The 23,547-nt window shown below is 34.6% G+C and overlaps 1 protein-coding gene across 1 annotated transcript in view; it reads right to left on the reverse strand.

Annotated features, from left to right (window-relative positions):
- Positions 1-2,338: 2,338 nt before the first annotated feature.
- METTL25 (methyltransferase like 25) overlaps positions 2,339-23,547 on the reverse strand; it is a 114,522-nt gene continuing 93,313 nt past the window's right edge. Inside the window, exons 9-12 of the mRNA XM_033221145.1 lie at positions 21,455-21,548; positions 4,859-4,933; positions 4,223-4,294; positions 2,339-2,636 (exon numbers count right to left, since the gene is read on the reverse strand). Coding sequence (XP_033077036.1) covers positions 2,544-2,636; positions 4,223-4,294; positions 4,859-4,933; positions 21,455-21,548 — 334 coding nt within the window. The 3' untranslated portion in view covers positions 2,339-2,543. The remainder of the gene's footprint in view (positions 2,637-4,222; positions 4,295-4,858; positions 4,934-21,454; positions 21,549-23,547) is intronic.

Raw genomic sequence — 23,547 nt, forward strand, 5'->3', positions numbered from 1 at the left:
TTAATGGATACACGTAATTTCGGACAATTGTTTAAAACATAGGGAAATTATTATCAAGTTGCCTTGCTAATGAAACTGTTGTAATTTCCTTTTTTTTTTTTTTTTGAGACAATTTCACTCTTGTCGCACAGGCTGGAGTGCAATGACGCGATCTTGGCTCACTGCAACCTTCGCCTCCTCAGTTCAGGTGATGTTCCTGCCTCAGACTCCCGAGTACCTGGGATTACAGGCACGGGCCAGCATGCCGGGCTAATTTTGTATTGTTAGTAGAGACGGGGTTTCACCATGTTGGTCAGGCTGGTCTGGAACTCCTGACCTTAGGTGATCTGCCTGCGTCGGTCTCCCAAAGTGCTGGGATTACAGGCATGAGCCACCACACCTGACCTGTTGTAATTTACTTCTCCATACTAAAAGGTGTTTTACATATATAAAGTATTTTTCTTTATTATAATGAAAAATAAATGTTATAAAAATATTTGGGTACCAGGAAAGGATTTTAAATTTTAACACAGAAAGTAAAATTATAAAAGAAAAAAGTTGGCTGAAAAGGTTTTATGCTCCTGAAATAGTTACTCTTATAGTCAACAATATGAGCAAATCACAGCATGCTGAACCAAGAAGGCTATTTAGAAAAATGCAATTGACAAATTGAAACTGAGAAGGATTCTTAGGCAGTCAGTATGAATACGACAAATGAACTCATAGTCTGGTTCTTTTCTTTTTTCCTGTTTTCTATCATTGCCATTGACTGCTAAAACCATTCAGAGGAAGGTTAATGGGAAAACTTTATATTGAATAAATAAAACAACTGAAGCTGCTGATCAATCTTAGTATCACTAACTATGGAACAGCCAAACAAGACGTGTCTCCTGATGTGATGCAATAGAAAGTACATAACACTAACTATGAAGTATTTTTGCCAAAAGACAAAAATAAACAAACACATAATAACTCTCATAAGTTTCTAGATATAACAGCTTTTAGGAAATATTTGGGATGGGTGTATTAAATGGCTCTCTGAGGGTATAATCTGGTAAATATAGAAATTTACCCTAGAGAATCTATCTGTATTTTATAGGACAAATTATCTGGTTTCTTAAATAAATAAACATATGACATTTTAAAAATGGAGGGGAAACCATTATATGTTTAAAACAACCTAAGAGACACATCAACCAATGCAAATGTGTTAAATTTGTTTAGATTCTGAATTGAAGAAACTGATATAAAGACTTTTTCAGCCAATTGCAGATATGTGAATGGGACAATTATAGATGTTATTATGAAAAAACAAAACAAAACAAAACCCCATAACTGTTAGAAATAATAAACTGCCTGGAATTTGCTTTAAAATTCTCCAGCTAGGTATGTGTGGATGGGTGTGCATGTTCATGTTTATGTGTGTATAGGTGAAACAAAATTGGTAAAATGTTGATATTATTGCACTTTGTGATGAGTACATGGGGATTCCTTATACTCTCCACTTCTAGATATGTTTGAAATTTTGCAGAAAAAAAGCTTAAAAATGGCTTATTTTCTAAGTATTGTACTATCTGTACAAAGAACCTGATTATCCATATATATATATATAATATATATATATAGGCTGTAAACTCAATATTTCAATATTTATATTACAATACAAATAAATATAGTTATTCTTCTTAATTGTGGAACAATGCCAACATTTAAAAAAGCAGTTTTTGCTTTGGACAATTTTATAAAATCTCTCTAGTTGAGGATCAAGGAAGCTTTATTCCAGCTGTTCATCTCTTTGGTATGCATTAGAATCCTCAAGTTTTCTGCTAACGAAAGGAACTTGTTTCACAATGGGCAGAGTGTTGGCCTCACTCCATTGACTCTTGGTTTACTCAGATTGGCTTTTACAGAGCATAAGGTAGTTATATTAAGGGCCAACTCATCACTTTATTTTAGCAAGATGAAGTGTCTCAAGAATCCCTAAAGAGAATATCTTACTTATAAGATACAACTTTCTTTAAGGGAATTATCCCATGTACTTAGATTAAAACCCAGTGTAAAATGTGCTTTAAATGAGGCACTTTTAAATTTCTGACCTTGTTCCTGGGTATTTCTTCCCTATAAGTGCAGAATTTTCTCCTCCTGGTAAAACAGAAAAACTCTTCTAAAATGTGGAAGAAATTGCAAATGATCTTCAGCATCAGGTACCTTTACCTGTTATCGGTATTTAATTCAATAAATCAAAATGTGATTTGTAGCAAATATAAGGGGTCTTAAATATTGAACAGGAATTAAGACGTAGATTACAATGTTCTACTGATGTACTAACTCAGGAATGTAGGTTAACCGTTTTATATTATTATCACAGGTTCTTATTTTATTAATGTATGCTTTGACAATGGAAAAAGGGATTATAACCTTCTATTGTTAGTCATTATTTTATTATTTAAAATATATAGCAATCATTTAAACATTTTTATATAACAGGACATACACGTTTAGAAAAGCAATCTCAGCAACAGGTCTCATAGAGAAATACATCTAATAATTTGCTTCAGTGGAAATCATTGCTGCTTCTTCAGAGCAATAACTGCGTAACATCTGGGAGATTTCACAGGATCAAACAACTTCACAAGAGCAGACCACGCAATATCTTCCTGCAAATTGATAAGTGATTTAGATATACAACCATTTGTTGAAGAAAAAAATGAGAGATGAGTTGGATTATATATTGTAATGTAAAAAATACATAAAAACAAAGGTGCTTCACAGAAAATTCTTATTCTTTGTTAAACAAAATTAACATTCACAATTACACCTTCAAGAAAATTTATGCTGAGGAAACAAGGATGTACATAGAGAGTGAACTCCAATTTTATTCTTTGCTATGGTTGTGAAAAACTGGAAGTGGCCAATCACAAATGAATATTAGGTTAAATAAATTATTTTATGATTAAACGTTCACTTTGTAGTACATTTAATATGGTGGAAAATTCTGAATAACATAAAATAAATTAGATGTAAAACTGCACTTGTAATTTTATTCTAAATTTAATTAAAGTACAAATAATGTGCACGTATATATATATATACACATATATATACATAACCACATATATTTGAGAGATTTCTTAAATATATTAAAAATTTAATAGTTGGAGCTATTAAATAAAAGGTAGGATTATGATTACTCTTAATTTTCTTTATTATATACCCTGTATTTTAAATTTTTTAACATAAATGTGCATTATTTTATAAGATATTGATTGAAATATTAAATATAACATTTCTATAATTTCTATAATTTCATAACAACCTATTAATCTTGTGCATATTGTTTTGCTTACCTCTTGTACATAGGTCATTGGAGATTGTTTTGAAAAGGGATGTGAGAATATAGTAAAATAGGTACTGATTTTATCACCCACTAACTCAGGAACCTAAGCTTTCCTGTGATTTGAAGTTAGATGGCAGCTTAGGAAAGTACATAATTATTTACATATTTAAAAATTGCCTTTCTCTATAAAAATACAAATTAGAACAAAGCAAACATTTTAAAATATCCATTTGTTCCAATCAGCATTTGTTCCAATTAGCAAAATAGGAAAGTAAAGCTTCCCATATGACCAAATAAAACTGTTAAAGATTTGTCTACAGCAGATACACTCGGTGAATCCATGAATGGGTTTAATTTAAAAAGTTCACTAAACTGTTTTGACCATAGCTCATAGTAGAATCTGCAAAAAATATTTTCCTTAAAGACAACCCAAAAGACAGTATTTTTGTCATTTACCATAGATAAATTGTGAAAAAACAGAAGGAATCTTCCTTGATCAGAAAGAAGTTTCTATTCTGCAGAATCCATATGGCCAACACTCCAAAAGTGAATTAAAAGACACATTCGTACAAAATGAAATGTATATACAATATATTTTATGTCAGGCCTTTATTAATTTCAGCTATACAATATTTCATATATAGTGGTTTATGTTCACTGCCTATGTATAGTAATTACCATACAATTAAAAGAATGTAAACTTTATTATAGTAGTCTTGCTGAAAACATCTGTTGTACATATGTTTATATGTTTAAAAAGAGATGGAATGAACATTTAAACTATGAAAATATAATGAGAAAAATTTTCTTACTAGTTTTATGTGACTCTTATCCTATATATAAGTGGCTCTATATTACTGTATTTAATAAAATATTTGTTATGTATTTTAAAATGACATAATTTACCTGCTCTTTCAGGTAACAAAGTCGATCCAGAAGAATCAAAGTCTCTATACAGGGAGCCAGAACAACTTTCAACTATAATAAAAAAATTAGATAGGTAGGTTGGTGGTACTTAAAAAAAGAAAAGACTAGTTTATTTCCTTACACTTATGTTTGAGTAAATGCATCTACAGAAGTTTATATAGGCTGAATCTCCAATACCCATGCACAACTTCAGAAAATGAATATTTCAGAGATCAAAAGGTTTTCTTTAATAATAGGAAAAGAATGTCCTTTAAGTGACTGTGAGGTAGACTCCAACAAGCAATCATATGTGATAGAAAGCTTTTAAAGGGGTACTAAGAATGAAATTCATTACAAGGAATGCTTGTGAAATAACTGCATTGGGACCAATATGTGTTCAAAGAACTCTGAAACTTTTTGTGCATTTATAATACTTTTTAAAGAGAAATCTACCATGTGTTCTCTTTATTACATTACTGACACCTAATATAGTCCTGAAATAGGAAATGATCCAAAACAGTTTTTCTACAGTAAGAGAAAAACACCATAGATTGCTTGGCCCATAATAAAATTTAATAGGACCCTATTCAAGTCTAGCAACATATCCAATTCAATATGCTTAACTCTGAGATTTACCATATTAAAAGCTTCCAGCTCATTCATTCGAGGCTTATACTTCTCGTAGTAGTTCATTATAATTTTTTCTGGCAGCTTCAAGATAAAAAACAACAATAAATTTAACAATAGTTTAAAAATATTTTTCCTTGTCAAACATACCCTAAAGTAAAATCAACATGACATCAATTTAATACAACTTAGGTATCTGAAGAACTTGCTCTAAGGATATTCATGAAGCAAGTCAAGATAACTCTAAATTACTTAAAACTTTTACACTGATATAGGTTATGTAGCACATCATAAATAAAACCACCAGTAACATCCCATTAATATTGTTTAATTTCAACAACTAATAAGGAAATGTTTACTTTCATTTGTTATTATGCTTCGGGCATACAGGAGAAGTTCAAACATTTTTTGACTAAAATTAAATTTTACAACACTTTATCTAAAACAAGACATCTTTGAGCAAAATTCAAAGGCAAGAGAAACACAATGGCATATATTCATACTTAAGGTAGTTTCTTCTAACATCCACTTTACAAGTCCATCAGAGAGAATTACTTTTCTTTCTTTTTCTTTTTTTTCTAAAACAAATACCTATAGTATGTTGAACTCTTGTATTTAGCAGGCCACTCTCTAGTTCAATTGTGCTTTTGCTCCTGCTAGATGAGCTTTGTTACTGAGGCAATTGTATTTATTTCTAAACTTGCTATGCCAGTTACATTATTGTCATAATATACAGGTTGAGTATCCTTAGTCCAAAATCTGAAATGCTCCAAAATCTGAAACTTTTTGAGTGACAACATGACTTTCAAAGGAAATGATCACTGCAGCATTTCAGATTTTTGATTTTTCAGATTAGGGATGCTCAAATGGTAAGTATATAAGGTAAATATTTCAAAAAAAAAAATCTGAAATCTGAAACACTTCTGGTCCCAAGCATTTTAGATAAGGAATACTCAACCTATTATGTAAATAAGTACTACACAACAAATGAAATATGAAAGCAGCAGGAAAAATTGATTCTGTAAGTTGAATGCCTTTGTGAAAGGCCTGATAAAGCAGAGTTACCAAAAGAAATTGTCAATTAGATGTGGTCAGCACAAATGAAAGGCTGGATAAAACGAGTGAAAATCTGAAAAGACTTGTAGTCAGGTTTATTTGCAAATGGTTAAATAAATTTATTAGTTTTTCAAATTCTTTTTTTTTTTTTTTAACTATTGCACTATGTTTCTTTTGAATTTAAAAAACTATAAAGGGTAGTGGAAAGTAAGGCTTTGTCTCATTCAATTTCTTGTGAAGCTTTCCAGAAAAACTCTCCCCCTTTGTATAGAACTCATGCAGATTACACACTCCCCATCCTTTTCAAAAGTTTGCCATTTTCTGAATCAAACGAGTCTCTGCTGGAGCAAACTTTTGCAGAAGAATATATTGGACTAAACCCAGGCCTGAACTTCAAGGCAGCAAAAACTCTCATCTCACAAAATTGTGTGTGTTGAATTACACTCTTTAGTTCTCTCCTCTATCATCTGAAGATCAGCAGTTGTAAGATAACTCAGAACTCATAATCTTTCCTAATTTGCTCCCTAAAAATGTATTTCTTCAATATGATTTCTTGGGTGCTCCATTTTCTTTGTTTTCTTTTGTGCTAAATTGGGAAGCACCATGCTGGTCATCAGTTATGTTTATTTCAAACTAGAGATTGTTGATTTTGTTCCTCAGGATAAGACACTTTAGAGAAATATGTTCTGTTGATTTTGTCTGAGATCTGTAACCGTGGGCATTTCCTCTTGACATCTTTCTGCATCCCTCTTTTACCTTCATTATACTTTGTAATATACATAGTTTAAGATTTCAAATTCTTTCTGATATTGACAAAGAGAGTTTTGTTTCTCTTTCTCATTCTGTTTGTTGCTTTTGAGTGTATTCTGGAAAGAAAAGGTGAGAACACCTTTTTACTCTAATATTTTTAAAAAAGTTTGTTGTTTTAAGAGATCCAAAACTAGATATTATAGACTAGGCATTGTAAGTATGTTTGATGCAAAAAAGCCAAGGGAGAACTCCAAACAGTGAAACCATATGCAAACCTGTGTGCAAAAAAACCCAAACCAAATCAAACCAAATCAAACCAAAAATGGCCTTGTTCTTACAAGTGCATAAGAAGTATACAGTTGGCCTTCTCTAACTGCAGATTCTGTGCCCACAGACTCAATCATCTGCAGATCAGAAATAGCCACGAAAAAAATAACAATGCAAAGTGACATCAGCACGACGACTGACTACAGATGCCTGATGCCAGTCCCCCTATACAATAAAGACACAAGGCAATGAATATACAGATGAGATTTGATTGGAGTGTTGAATGGAGAGCACTGGTGTACAGCAGGGAAGTGGAGATGCACCTGTGGTGATTAGAAGTCCAGGTGGGCAGTTTGGACACATCTAGCCTCTGTAGCTCCATCTTCTCTGATTGGATGAGATCTGCCCCAAATCAGCAGAAATTCCTGTTACAGGGAAAAAGTAAGCAGAAGAATGCTACCAGCCCCCATTGCTACCACAAACACCATCCTTTCTACAGGAGAATCTCATAGTCCTCATAAGTGGTAAGCCCAGTTTGGAGAGCTTCCAGGAACCCTCACAGCTGCATTGTCCCAGATTAGGAGTACAATGCGTGCACTCCCCACTCCCACTTAGCCTTGTATGCCAAGCTTCTACAGCACAGAGCCATCTTAAGACCAGAGTAACATCAGGAGTGCACCCTGCTCTGAAAGTCATTAACACTACCTTATCTGCACCACTGGGACTCTATCTTCATTCTACCAAGCCCATATGGGTGGCTGACTGCCACAACCTAAGCTGCATGGGGCCTGGGTCCAGGATTGGCTGTCACTCTGGTCCTACACAGCAGAGAAACCAACTCACTTCTAGACACAAAAACAGTCTGGCAGTCCTGTCTAGTGTAAACCTACCCTTGAACTGGCAAAATTGCTGCATGCCCAATCCTGAGGGGAGAGGCCGTGAAGCCTCCAAACAACTGACATGCTCTGGGGCCAGGTGAAGTACTACACACCCACACCCAGGGATGTACAAACAGTCCTGTGGTGCCACGCCCCCTGAGCTACCTAAAGGTCCAATGCACTCAATCAGGGTCTGAGAAAGACAGTCCCACAGTCTACCTCTAGAGGGCAATCACCCAGGCTCACTGAGCAGCTGTGGGCCTATGACACAGGCCTGAGAAATAGCTCTGGGGACCATCCCCATTATACATGCCTCCAAGCCAGCTGAGTAGCTGTGTGCCTACATTCCAGGCTTGAGACCTGGAATGTCTCAAGGACAGACCTGGCCGACACGGCCTAGGGTCAGTTGAACAGCCTTGTACCCCTGTCCCAGGCCTTGAGAAACAGCCCTGTGGGCAGCTCTTTGCAGTCCCACCCCAAGCTGACTGAACAACTGTGTATATGCGCTCCCAGCCAGAGTAACTCCCCAGATCCCCAATGGCAGCTCCAAGCTGGCTGACCCATCATATGCAAGCATGCACCCCCAACCTGAGAAACAGCGCAGTGAGGCCACCCCAGCAAAGCTGCCCCACCACTGTCCACAAACTCTCTAAGCCTAGGCCACTGAGACACTCATGAATGCCACTAGCATGGACTGCATCTGAAGAATCTATGTGGACACTACACTACTGCATCCACCTAGGACCAAAGCCAATGTACCCCACCCTACTAATATCCCAAAACCCATTCATATCAGTAAGCCTTTCCTTATGAAACCTACTCCATAAAATTGGATGATGTGACTTTTCCACCAAGTGCATAGAAACCAATGCAGGGAAACATCAAACAAGAAAAAGCAAGGAAACATGACACCTCCGAAATAACACAATAATCTTCTAGTAGTGGAACCAAACTATAAGGAAAGACACAAAATGCCAGAGAAAATAATTCAAAAATAATCTTAAGAATACTCAGTACAAATAGATGTCAATGAAATCCAGAATGATAAATTAAAGAGATATAGAAAAGAACCAAATTGAAATCCCACAGCTGAATAATTCAAGGAATGAAATAAAAATACAATTGAGAGCTTCAATAACAGAATAGACCTAGCAGAATAATTTTTTTCAAAATGAAAAAGACAAAACATTTTATTGATGAGTGCACACACAAATGAACCTAGACAACCACTAAGAGTTCCTCACACTTTCATGTACTCACAAAATTGTTTCATCTTTATAGACGTAAGTGAACAATTGGCTCTGCTACTGCTTAAAGATATGAAAATTTTTTTTAAGTTTAAATATACAGTCTTAATTATTCCAATGTCCCAATGTCCCAAGACAGATTGTAGGTAATGGAATCTCAACTGCATCTCAAAGAATCAAAAACAAAAAACAAAACTCAATGCAATCCATAAGATTAATATATTTATAGGAAAAATTCATATTAAGTAAATTCTACCCCTCTCTCCCTCTTATCTATTCTCTCTCTCAGTTATTGACAATTTTTTAATAGTATAAGAGGGCAGCAAAATTTCTCATCAACTTTTTCAAAAATAAACTATTAAAAAGATACCCAAGAGACTTATGAATATAACACCATTGAAATTATTTACGGAGAAAATACTTTGCATTTCTATAGTATTTTAAAGTAAGTTCTCCAAACTGTTTCAGAATCTGTAGTGTTTTCACAAGTAACATTTTATTGGAGTTATCATATGACATAGTTGGTACGGAAATGATTACATCTAATAGATGAAAAAGATTTAGACATAAAGAACATCATGCCCTAATGTCATATGATGTTACTGCTAAGAGTTACGATTAGAACTCTCACCCTATTCTTAACCCAGTTTAGTATTCTAAGTCCCTATATATTCTGTTTCACAGAATGCTACTAGTCACTTGCTCATGTGTTCAAACAAGTTTGGGCAATGCTGTGTTAAACAAAGCCAACTATATTCCCAGAGGCTTCATCATGCATAATAAATATCCAGGAAGGGTATGAAGAATAGGGCAGGTGCCATAAACTGAAAGCCCTGTAGGCACCAGGTAGGTAACAAAAGTGAGGAGGCAGGGCTAGAGAATGTGGCCCCATCTAGTGGGGCCCTGACCATACAGGAATGCAGTCTAAGCTAGCCTAGTCTTTTCAGAGAAGCTACAAATCTGAGTTTTAATTTTAAATTCCCAGGTATTTATGCATGTTGCATCAATTTAAGAAAAAGAAAACACTGTAGTATGAAAAAAATATTTAGGCCAGATCAGGTTGGTCTCATTTAGAAAATCTGAAATACCATGAGTCACAATTTTATTTTCCCATAGGACCTTCATTCAAAGGATCTATTAATTTCTTAGACCTCTGCAGAAGAGTGTTGAAAATGTGCCCTTTGCAAGCAAGCCTCTTGTCCTCCTAGACCATTATGGTGGGAGCACCTCTAAACCCCAAGCATGAATTATTCAGCGTCTACTCAAATTGAAATCGAAATTAATACCCAGCCTTAACTGTTCAGGCAGAAATGTTTCTCTTCTGACAAATCTAGCCCCTGCAAATCTATATTTCTCAACTTCTCAACAATTATACTGATAACTGAAGACATCTTTACAATAAGCCTCACAATTGAATTGTGAAAAATAACACTATAATTGATTAGATATGAAAAAGATGCTTCAACTTCCTGAAACAATTTTAAATATATAAGTGGTTTGAAGGCATTTACAAGTTTAGAATTTGCATTGAAACCAGTGAGTTTCATAGTTAGAATGGCAATCATTAAAAAGTCAGGAAACAACAGGTGCTGGAGAAGATGTGGAGAAATAGGAACACTTTTACACTGTTGGTGGGATTGTAAACTAGTTCAACCATTATGGAAAACAGTATGGCAATTCCTCAAGGATCTAGAACTAGATGTACCATATGACCCAGCCATCCCACTACTGGGTATATACCCAAAGGATTATAAATCATGCTGCTATAAAGACACATGCACACGTATGTTTATTGCGGCACTATTCACAATAGCAAAGACTTGGAATCAACCCAAATGTCCATCTGTGACAGACTGGATTAAGAAAATGTGGCACATATACACCATGGAATACTATGCAGCCATAAAAAAGGATGAGTTTGCATCCTTTGTAGGGACATGGATGCAGCTGGAAACCATCATTCTTAGCAAACTATCACAAGAACAGAAAACCAAACACCGCATGTTCTCACTCATAGGTGGGAACTGAACAATGAGATCACTTGGACTCGGGAAGGGGAACATCACACACCGGGGCCTATCATGGGGGGGGGGGAGGGATTGCATTGGGAGTTATACCTGATATAAATGACGAATTGATGGGTGCTGACGAGTTGATGGGTGCAGCACACCAACATGGCACAAGTATACATATGTAACAAACCTGCACATTATGCACATGTACCCTAGAACTTAAAGTATAATAATAAAAATAAAATAAAATAAAAAATATAAAAAAATAACATTAAAAAAAGAAACTAGTGAGTTTCAAACACTATAATACTTGCAATGTAACTTTTCTAAGGCAGAAAGGCTTTTTTTTTTTTTCTTTTCCTATTCTTTCCTCTTTTCCCTTTCATTTCTGCCCTGTCTTCTTCACTTCTGCCCTGTAAAAATTAGTTCAGAGAGCCTGGTAGTTGTTTACCGTAGTGCCTAGCATTGTTTACTGTAGTGCCTAGCATTTTAGTAGAAACAGCATAAAAGTGTTCAATCACGTGGCAAATGATTTTCTCCTCGTAGTGTCTACTTGGTCCATACTCACTTCTTTTGATGGGTAAAATACTCAGCTTCTTTTGACTGGTAAAATAGCTACCCTGATCCAGGGATCAAGTACTCAATGCATCATATTTCCAGAGCCATGAGAAAATAAACACACCTGTTATAGTCAAATGAGACTAACTCCTATTTTATTTCCATGGATGAAATAAAAACCTGGGTTCATTGGGAACCCTTGGAGGAACTTAAGAAATGTAACATTTGGAGTTATAATATAGAAATAAGAAATAACCATGAATTTCTTTCAAATAGTCTCAAATCAGATTTGATTTTTAAGTCCTATTTCTTTCTTCTCAACAGCTTTGGTGGCCAAGATAGAAGTTCATTTCCTACATTGTCAGTGATTATTCTCTTTGATGGACACAGGATTTGTGGAGTCTAAAGAGAACATACAATTCTAAAGTGTTCATGTTGGAAAGGGAACTCTGCAATGATCAGAAGGATTGAGTCAGTTTTAGTATAAAAAATGAGAACTATATTAACAATGAGGCTAACTACACAGAGTTTTGAGCTAGAGACTCACTCTACCCAATACCACTGATATGTTGAAATGCTAGATGAAACTGACATAGAAAAATAATCCTGGAGTTTAAAATATGTCTCACATGGTAGTATCTGGTCACTGTCTTCTGCAGTCATGGGCATAAACCTCAACAAGCACCACTTTAATCCATGACATAAAGATTAACCTCAATAATATAGACATCTTCTGCATGCACTTGTCTTTCACCTGCACTCTGCAAAGCTCCAATTAGAAGGTGGTATGGTTTGGCTGTGTCCCCATCCAAATCTCATTTTGAATTGCAGTTCCCACAATCCCCATGTGTCCTGGGAGGGACCTGGTGGGAGGTAATTGAATCATGGGGGGCAGTTTCTCCCATGCTATTTTCATGATAGTAAGTTCTCATGAGATCTGATGGTTTTATAAGGGGCTCCCCTCTTTGCTCGGCTCTCATTCTTCTCCTTCCTATTGGGGTGTGAAGAAGGATGTGTTTGTTTTCCCTTCCACAATGGATCTTAAGTTTCCTGAAGACTCCCCAGCCCTGAGGAAATGTGAGTCAATTAAACCTCTTTCCTTTATAAATTGCCCAGTCTTGGGCAGTTCTTTACAGCAGGGTGAGAACAGACTAATACAGAAGGTCTCTCAACAAAACCATATGCAGTTGCAGCATCTTGCATATGATGTAGAAATACTTTATGTTAATGCTGACATCCAAAAAAGTGAGAAACACCAAGGCAGAAATACAGATTTAAAAAATTAAAGTGTAGGCAATTCTTACTAACTCATCATACGAGGCCGGCATAACATTGATACCAAAAGCAGATAAGGACACAACAATAAAAACATAAAACTACAGGTCAATACCTCTGACAAACATTAAACACAAAAATAATCAACAAAATACTAGCAAACTGAATCCAACAGAATATCAAAGATAACACACTATGATCAAGTGAGATACATCTCAGAAATGCATGGCTGGTTCAACATACACAAAGCAATAAATGTGACATCACATCAACAGAATGAAGTATAAAAACTGTAGTATTATCTCAATAGATGTAAAAGCATTTGATAAAATTCAACATCCCTCTATGATAAAAGCTTTCAACAACCTTGACATGGAAGAAACATGCCTCAACATAATAAAGGCCGTATATGACAATTCTATAGCTAACATCATACTGAAAGGGGGAAAACTGAAAGTTTTTCCTCTAAGAACTTTAACAAGGCAAAGATGCCCAGTCTTACCACTCACATGCAACAAAGTACTGGAAGTTCTAATCAGAGCAATTAGGCAAGAAAAAGAAATAAAAGACATCCAAATTGGAAAGGAGAAAGTAAAATTATCCCTGTTTCCAGATGATATGATCTCATATATAGAAAAACCTAAAGATTTTACCAAAAAAAGTCTTAGAATTAATAAACAAATTTAGTAAAATTGCAGAACATAAAATCAACATACAACAATTATTGCATTTCCATACAAAATGAACTGGATTACAAAATTAAGTCAATTCCATTTACAATAGTCATAAAGGAAATAAAATATATATGAATAAATTTAACCAAGGAGGTAAAAGACCTCTACAAGGAAAACAACAAAACACTGAAGAAACTGAAGTGGATAGAAACAAATGGAGAAACATCCCATGCTCATGGATCCAAAGCATTAATAATATTAAAATGACCATACTACCCAAAGCAATGTACAGGTTCAATGCAATCCCTATTGAAATACCAATGACATTCTACACAGAATTAGAAAAAAAAAAGTATTAAAATCTGTATGGAGTTACAAAAGATCCAGAATAGGCAAAGCAATCTTGAACCACAAGAGCAAAGCTAGAAGCATCACACTACTAGACATCAAAATATTCTACAAAGCTGTAGTAACCAACACAACATGATACTGGCATAAAAACAGAAACATAGACAAATGCAATAGAACAGAGAACCCAGAAATAAATCCATGTGTCCACCAAAATCAGCTAATTTTTGACAAAGATGTCAAGAATATACATTGGGGAAAGAATAATCACTTCCATAAATGTTGCTGGGAAAACTGAATATCCATATGCTGAGGAATTAAACTAGATACCTCACTTCTCATTCTATACAAAAAAATCAACTCGAAATGGATCCCAAGACCTAAATATAAGACCCAAAACAACAAAACTACTAGGAGAAAACACAGGGGAAATGCTTCAGGATATTGCTCTGGGAAAATATTTTTGAGTAAAACCTCAAAAGCACAGGCAATTAAAGCAAAAATAAGCAAAGAGGATTATATCAAACTAAAAAAGCTTCTGCAGAGCAAACAAAACAATCATCAGTGTGAACAAGACAATCTACAGACTAGGAGAAAATATCTGTAAACTCTTCATCCAACCTGGAATTAATATGCAGAATATACAAGGAACTCAAATATCTCAACAGCAAAACAACAACAACAACAACAAACCCAAACATCCAAGGAAAAAAAGGGCAAGTAATCTGAGCTGATATTTCTCAAAAGAAAACATACAAATGGCCAAAAAATATAGAAAAAAATGCTCAACATCACTAATTATTGGGGAAATGCAAATCAGAACCACAATGAGGTATCATCTCACCCAGTTAGGATGGCTATTATGAAAAAGATAAAAAATGACAAACGTTGGCAAGGATGCAGAGAAAAAGGAACTCCTATACTCTGTTGGTGAGAATGTAAACTAGTATAGCCACTATGGAGAAGAGGATAGAGGTTCCTGAAAGAACTATAAATGGAACTATCATATGATCCAGCAATCCCACTACTTGACATTTACCCAGAGGAAAAGAAATCAATATATCAAAGAGACATCTGCATCCCTATGTTTACTTTAGCACTACCTATAACAGCCAAGATATAGAATCAATCTAGGTGTTCATCAACAGATTAACAGGGACAAAGAAAATGTGATATGTATAAACAATGAAATATGATTTGGCCATAAATAACATTGAAATCCTTAATTCCTGGCAACATGTGTGAAACTGTAAAACATTAGGTTAAGTGAAATAACCTAGGATCAGAATGTTAAAAACTTAGTATTTTCTCACTCAGATGCAGAAGCTGGGGGAAAAAAAAGCTAATCTCGTGGAAGTAAAATGTAGTACAGAGGATTCCAGAGGCTTAGAAGGGTAGGAGGAAGTGCATTCAAGAGAGTGATTTGTTAAAGAATATAAAATTATGGCTAGATAAGAGGATTAAGTTCTAGTGGTCTATAGCATTGTAGGATGACTATAGTTAACAATAATATACTATGTAGTTTCAAATAGCTAGAAGGAGGATCCTGAATGTCCCCAAAACAAAGGAATGATAAATGTTTGAGATGATGGATATGCTAATCATCCTGGTCTAATCACTATACACAATATATATTGCAACATCACTATGTATATCAAAAATATGTATAATTATTATTTGTCCATTTAAAAAATAAAAAAGAAAACAATAAAAAACAATACAGTATAACTACTTACATAGCATTTACACTGTATTAGGTATTATATATAGTCTAGACATTATCTAAAGTATAGAGAAGGATATACATAGGTTCTATACAAATACTGTGACACTAGGGACTGGAGCATCCACGGATTTGGATATCCATGGGAGTCCTGGAACCAATTCCTTGAGGACAGCAAGTAATGACTGTATTCATGTATTTTTAAGTAAAAAATTCAGTGCTTAAAGAGTGATTTCATGCTTTAATCAACTTTTAAAATTATATGCTTAAAAATTAGGCTCATTAGATTACAGAGATTATAAGAAAATTTTAAAATGAAGAGAGTATCTCATTTAAGCTGTATATATACACCTTAAAGATAGATGTCAGAAGTATATTCATGGTCTCATGTTACAGACATGTATATTTATGTATATACATTATGTTAAATGAAATAAGCCAGGATCAGAACGTTAAACATGGTATGTTCTCACTCATATGCAGAAGCTGGAAAAAACATTAATCTCATAGAAATAAAATATAGTACAGAGGATTCCAGAGGCTTGGAAGGGTAGGGTGAAGTGGGGTATAGGGAAAGATTTGTTAAAGAATACAAAATTATAGCTAGATAAGAGAATTAAGTTCTAGCAGTCTAAAGCACTGTATATTCATGGTCTCATGAATGTATATTCATGGTCTCATATCATAGACATCATTACTAAGTGTTAAAGCCAATGAGAGCCTCTTCAACTTCCTGAAGATAAAAGGAAGGCATTCGAATGGAAGCATTGCCTTGTATAGATCATCTTAGGCAAGAACAGACACGCAAACTTAAAAACTGAGAGTGCACACTGAATGGCAGCTGAAAGTACTGGTCATGAATGCCATTGCTCCATACTGCTCAACTCTTAGTCTCTAGAAAAAGGAACTAGCATGAGTTAAGTTGTGCAGTAGGGCCCTAGTAGGGCTAATTAGTGGGCTCTGAATCACCTACAGGAAGACATCCAGTCCTAAAGAGAAAGTGGAGTGGGAGACAATATGTAAGAAATCATGTTCAGGTGCTTTAGTGTTTTTTTTTTTCTTTTTTCTTCCCACTTTCCTTGTAGTTTGTTGACAGTGATTTTAACTCTAATATATTCTATGCATTAGACAGTATATGTCTTAGTACCCAAAATGTTTCATACATTTGACCAATTTCATCCTATCAGCCAGACTTTCATGAATTAAAGTCCTGGATACAAGCAAATCTTCTTTAACTCTTTAGTACAATTCATCATTCCTTGATTTTCTTCTGCCTTTATTTCAAACTTTAATTCCTTAATCTGTTTTAGAAGTACATTTATTTTGTCTGTTGACAAGCATGAATTTTCTCTTTATTTTTTTCTCGTAGGTTTATTGTTTGCCTGATGATTGCTAGTTTTGAAAAAAAATCCCAAACAAGCATTCTTGTGCTCAATGTCTGTTAATAAGTTATATAAGTATGATAAACAGAAGCATGAGTTATAGAGTTAAACAGCCTGGATTAGAATCCTTCCTCCCCAATTTCCTAGATTTTGGGCTAAAGAAATCCACTTAACCTGTGTCTCAATTTCCTCATCTACAAAACAATAATAATATCACTTATTTCATACGGCCATCCTTAGTATTCAATGAGATAATATAAACAAAGCTTTTAGCACAGTGCCTGGCACAAAGCAAAGGTTTGGTAAACATTAATTATCTCATGTTGCTTCTAAAAAATAAATATATTTTATAACAGTTTCGTATTACGGAAATTTTGAAAATAGGACAGATAATTTCCATATACTATATACTCTTTTCTCCTATTGTTAACATTTTACAATATGGTATATTTGTCATAATTAGTGAACTAGTATTGATATATTATTATTAACTAAAGTCCACATTATATTCAAATTTCCTGAGTTTTTATTTAATATCCTTTTCCAGGTATAGAATCCCATCCAGGGAACCCACACTGCAATTAGTCCTCTTGGCTTTGACAGTTTCTCAAACTTGTCTTGATTTGCAGACCTTGAGAGTTTTGAGAAGTACTGGTCAGGTATTTTGTAGAATGTTTCTCCACCAGGATTTATCAGATACTTTTCTCATAAATAGAGTGGGGATAGGCTTTTGCAAGAACCACCATAGGAATAATGTACCATATTCCTCACCTTATAACAAGAGTACATACTATCAACATGAATTATCACTGTTCATGTTGACCTTGATTACTTGGCTGAGATTCAGTTTGTCAGGTTCATCACTGGAAAGTTCCTCTTTTTCCCCCTTCACATACTATGCTCTTTGGAAAAAAGTCACTATGCACAGGCCACACTTAAAGAATGGGGAGTTTTGCTCTATCTCCTTGAGGAGGAAATATCTATATAAATTATTTGGAACTCTTTTCCATAGGACATTTGTCTCTTCTCCTCCATGTATTTATTTATTCAATTTGTTTTTAAAAGTAAATCTATATAAGGGGGTTCTAGATAAGCAAAGGAGGACCATATACTGTAACTTTCAGAGTGTGGGTTGGATGAGTGGATTACAGACACAGTTGTTCAGAGACCCTCCCCACATCATATGTGATGAGAAGATGGGTTAGCAACTGAGGTATTTCTCACCACTTGATGGTGGGACTGAAGGTTCTTGGTTAGGACATAATTGACTTAAGAACTAAAGTAAATGGATGTGAAGGTGAAGGCATCAGCAGATCCTGTCAAAAAAGTCAAGGAAGACACAGCCAGTGGCAAGGAGGCTGAAGTGTTCCTGATATTCTCAGATTGATAGAGGAAGTTATCCAAAGGTTAGTATCACTGTGATCTTCTGGAATAAATAGAGCAAAGGTGACTCAGTATGTTTATTACTTTGAGGTATGATTTCATTTTGCACGTAACTGATCTTCCTAAGCTTGAAACATATGGGCTTTTTGCTTTTTAGTTTTCAAGTTTTCTATTGATAGATCCTCAAGTTCAGAGACTCTTTCCTTAGTTGTGTTCAGCCTAATAATAAGCCCATCAAAAACATTCTTCATTTCTATACCAGTATTTTTTTGTTGTTTTTCTTTTCTTGGAGACAGAATCTTGCTCTGTCATCCAGGCTGAAGTGTAGCAGCACAAGCATCGCTCACTGCAGCCTCCAACTCCTGGGCTCAGGCAATCCACCTGCCTCAGCTGCCCAAGTAGAGGTGCATGCCACCACACTAGCTAATTTCTAAATTTTTTGCTGAGATGGAATCTTACCATGTTGCTCAGGCTAGTCTCAAACTCCTGGGCTCAAATAATCCTCCTGTCTTGGCCATACAAAGTGTTGGGATTACAGGTGTGAGCCACCGTGGCTGGCTACTGTGACAGTATTTTTGATCTTTAGCATTTCCTTTTAGTTCTTTTTAAAAATTTCAAACTATTTCCTTACATTTTCAGTTTGTTCTTGCAGGCTATCTACTTTGTCCATTAGAACTCATTATTGTTTTAAATTCCTGGTCTGACAATTCTAACATCTTTGCCATATCTGAATTTGGTTCTGATGTTTGCTCTGTCTCTTCAATCTGTATTGTCTTCTAGTATGCTTTGTAATTTTCTAGATAGCCAGATATAAAGTACTGGATAAAAGCAGCTGCTGTAAATAAGCCCTTAGTGATATGATAGCAACATGTGAGGGGAGGCGAAATGATTTTCAATGGTTTGTAGTCCTATAATTATGTCTCAGTCTTTTAGTGAGCCTGTGTCTCCGTACTACAAACTTTATCAGTGCTTCTTGGTATTTTTACCCTTTCTTGGGTGGCACAGGATGGCTAGAGTAGGCTGGAGTTGGATATTTTCTTTCTCCCCCATGGAACGTTAGAGTTGGCTGAAGCTAGGTATTTTCCTTCCCTCAGGTGATTTAGGCTCTGATAAAACACTAGCAGGTTAAGTTCTGATTATATAGTTTCTTCTGAGAAACTATTCATAAGAAAGTATTCAGAAGAGTAGAACGATCTGGCGTATTTCAAAAATATTTTTCTCCTCCCCTTGATGGAAGCAAGAGGGAATTTTTTTCTCTATTATTCTCTAAAGCCAGGTTGAGCTCATTAAGGTAAACTCACAAAGGTGTGGGTGGTCCCTTACGAGTGGTTCCCTCTGTAGTTTCTAATTCCTAAAGTTGTCCACACTGAGCCTCCAACAATTTGTCAGTTACAGTTCAGATTTTCCTACCCTGGCACCGGTTTCTGTGGAGGCTTCTGTTCCTACAAGTTGTAAATCTCTGTATTTGCCTGTCTTTCCAGTTTGAGAGGTAGCAGTTTGCCCTGTGACCTCACTTCTCTTAAGATTTGTGTTTTTTTTGGTTTTTTTTTTTAGCTTTTACTTGCTAAGACTGAGCGGCAGTTTCCAAGCTTTTATATGCTGGACTGGAAGCTATCCACTGTAAATGATTTTGTGAAAAGTAAATAAGGTAATGTTTGTGGTGTTCATAGCATAATATCTATCACAGAGTAAGTGTTTAGTAAATATTCACTTTTATTAATTTCTTATTACTTATATATACTAATAAATATATTAAGAAACATTTGTTGTGGTTATTATTAAAGACAAACTGGGAAAACAAAGCAGAAAGAATGATAATAAAATTTTAAATGTATTAAGTAAAACTATAGCTCTTAATTTGTGACAATAATGCTTAGGTTTGTATTCTTGATATTAAATATAAGACATGAAATGAGATATGCACTAAAGGTTTGCACTAGGTAAGACTAATTGGAAGGAAGATCAGTCAGATGAATGAAAAACATTTTTTAAAAAATAACCTAATAAATTAATTAGTGTAACCTTATCTATTCTCCTTCATTTATGCAAAAACTAGGAGAGTCTTCATTTTCGTGACTAAATTAAAATATTTATAAACATCATGTTGATTGTGTTATTACTCGTAGTGCATATAAAAGGATTACAATAATGAAAAGGAGTATTATATAGTTAGCATTTACTATATACATTGTGTTAAGAACTTTACATATATATTACCTAATTTAATCCTTCCTAAATCCTATGACTTTCTTATAGCTATTTTAAAGGAGAGGAAACTGACTAGTCCCACTTCAACTGCTTTAAGTAATAAAGCAACTGGGGATTAAATGAATAATTTATTTAATAAATAATAATACCTTTTAGCTTTGATATAACATTGTTGTCTTTGTAACATTTTCAAGAAATCTATTTCATTCCTTTGACCACCTACTCTATTGTTTGTTTCAATTTATAGTCAATTCAAAATACTGGAGTAATCCAAGTTCATTTAATATTTTAGTTAATAGCTTGTCTGAATAATGTTGAAAGCTATTTTTTTTCTCAGTGGTAGAATATTTATTACTATCAGTCAATAAGTTTATCTTTCTGCTTTCAATAATATGTTATCAATTATTAACTTGGGCCTCCTATGATATTACAACTTTTCAAGATTCTCCTATTCAAAGGCTTTTTAATTTAAGATTTTTAATTGTAATTATATATAAGCTAAAAATAGATGCATTTCAAAATTAAAACCATTCTCTCTTGCTTTACTTCTAGTTCTCACTTGTACTGTTGTCCTACTTTTTAACTCTATTTTGATTTGTAAATTGACACATTTTAAACTCAAACTAAAAGAGGGAAACTCCAGGAGATACATGACAGTAAACTTTCTACAATGACAAGTAGGATAAACTGGAAAAAAGATGATGGAGGTCTGGTTTCAATATAATTTGGGCCTCTTCACAAATGAGTGTAAAGCAGAAGGGAAACTATTTTGTATTCTCTCAATTCATTACAAAATAGAAGTCCTTTTGTCTTTTCTGAAAATAATGAGTCATCATATACTGACCTTGGACTCATCTAATCCAAGCTTCTTTAGAGACCGTCTGACATAATCCAGAAATGAAGAACATTTGGAATACATTTTACCAACATGCCGATCACTGTAAAACAAAATAGAATAAATTTTTAGTTTTTCCAATGTAAATTTTAGATGATTTTAAATTCAATTATGAAATATTTTAAAATATTTTCTGTGGATACAGCACAAGATCCAAATGTGGTCAAAATATAGTAATACTTTTGAGGACATTTTAAAGTTACATGTTATAAAGTATTCAGGATCTGCTTCTGATAATTCTTATAACATATAGCAGTGAAGGCTGCGAGAAAGAAGTTTTAAACACAGTATTAAAAAGCCTCATTTTTAACAGGAACTATTGGTCTTTCAAAAGTTTCCATTGTGCTATGAAACACATTTGAGATTTACTGGCTCAATATTACAATGCACATCTCGTGACAACACCTGTTAGTAGAGGTAATAATTCAACAGCTATGCAAAGAGAACTTCTTCAATACCAGCCATTGAGTAAGCCCCATATAATGAGATAGATCTGACTTGATCTCATTTATGCCCTGCAAATTCTTATTAATAATTTAAACAAAGTATCATGGGATGGTTTTGAATTTAAACAATACAATGCTAGAGTACCACATCTCACAACTTTGGTTACAATTTAGGTGTAATGTAAAAATCAAGAGGATAAAAAAATTACAAATTATCAAAAACAAGGAATAAAGCCTCATTTACTCTTGGCAATATAAATATTCACACCTCTAATATTAATTAGACATAATGTTCTATCAATTCCTCCTTTAAAATATGTTTAAAACATATTCCTTCAGCTCAATTTCAAGACGACATCTCAATTCCACTTTTTATTACATCTTGTCTTATTTCAACTATTTCCTAATTAAGACTTCTAAAACTGAAGTCTCTCTTCTTCACTTCTTCCGACATGTTATTTTCTTTCCTTTCTTTCTTCCTTCCTTCCTTTCTTTCTTTCTTTCTTTCTCTTTCTCTCTTTTTTTTTTTTTTTTGACGGAGTCTGGCTCTGTCGCCCGGGCTGGAGTGCAGTGGCCCAATCTCAGCTCACTGCAAGCTCCGCCTCCCGGGTTCACGCCATTCTCCTGCCTCAGGCGCACACCACATCGCCCGGCTAGTTTTTTTGTATTTTTTAGTAGAGACGGGGTTTCACTGTGTTAGCCAGGATGGTCTCGATCTCCTGACCTCGTGATCCGCCCGTCTCGGCCTCCCAAAGTGCTGGGATTACAGGCTTGAGACACCGCGCCCGGCCCCGACATGTTATTTTCTAAGAGCCTTTTTATTTTGTCACTTTTCTGCTCCAAAAGCTTTCAATACCTCTCCCATTTACTGAGATACATTTAAAACTCCTTAAACAATCAGGGCCCACTATAACCACATTTCTCAAACGCATATCCCATTACATTCCAGTATTTAGTTTTTTCTCCTTGTATCAGTCTACTAATTGTTTCAGACTGTCTTCCACATTTCTGCCTTGGTACATTTGCTCATGCAGTTGTTACCTCTTAATGGATTACACAGTTCCCCACTCTCTTTTACAGCTTGGTTGAACTGAAGTATTCCTTTATGATAAAGTGTAAATGTACATGTTCTTTTTGGTAACATGACTAATAATCTTTCTAATTTTGAATTTCTATAGCTCCTATGATTCTTCCATTCATTTGTTATTTATCACTGCCTTGATTTAATATTCACTTGAATAGGTATAGGTTCCAGAAGGCAGAAAATATATTTTTGTAGGTTTCTGTATCACTCTCAGATCCTACACATACAGAATCCTACACATACACATCTTTCTCAGATCCTATACATTTTAGGTGTAACAGATACCATATAATAGACATATATCTTATATATCATAAAATAATTGATTTCACTGTGTAGCCAGGAAAATATGCCATTTAATATTAACTCCCTGCTGCTCAGCTTTACAAAGTTGTTAGGCTTTGATTTTTTTTTTTTTAACCCAAAAGGACAAGCACTTAAGTCTTTCCCATAAGCCAGTTATTCTGGCTCCAATTTTATACCATTCTTCACTGTCTTACGGAGTAGCTCTT

This window comes from Trachypithecus francoisi, unplaced genomic scaffold (genome assembly GCF_009764315.1).
Source record: "Trachypithecus francoisi isolate TF-2019V2 unplaced genomic scaffold, Tfra_2.0 Lachesis_group11, whole genome shotgun sequence".
NCBI lineage: Eukaryota > Metazoa > Chordata > Mammalia > Primates > Cercopithecidae > Trachypithecus > Trachypithecus francoisi.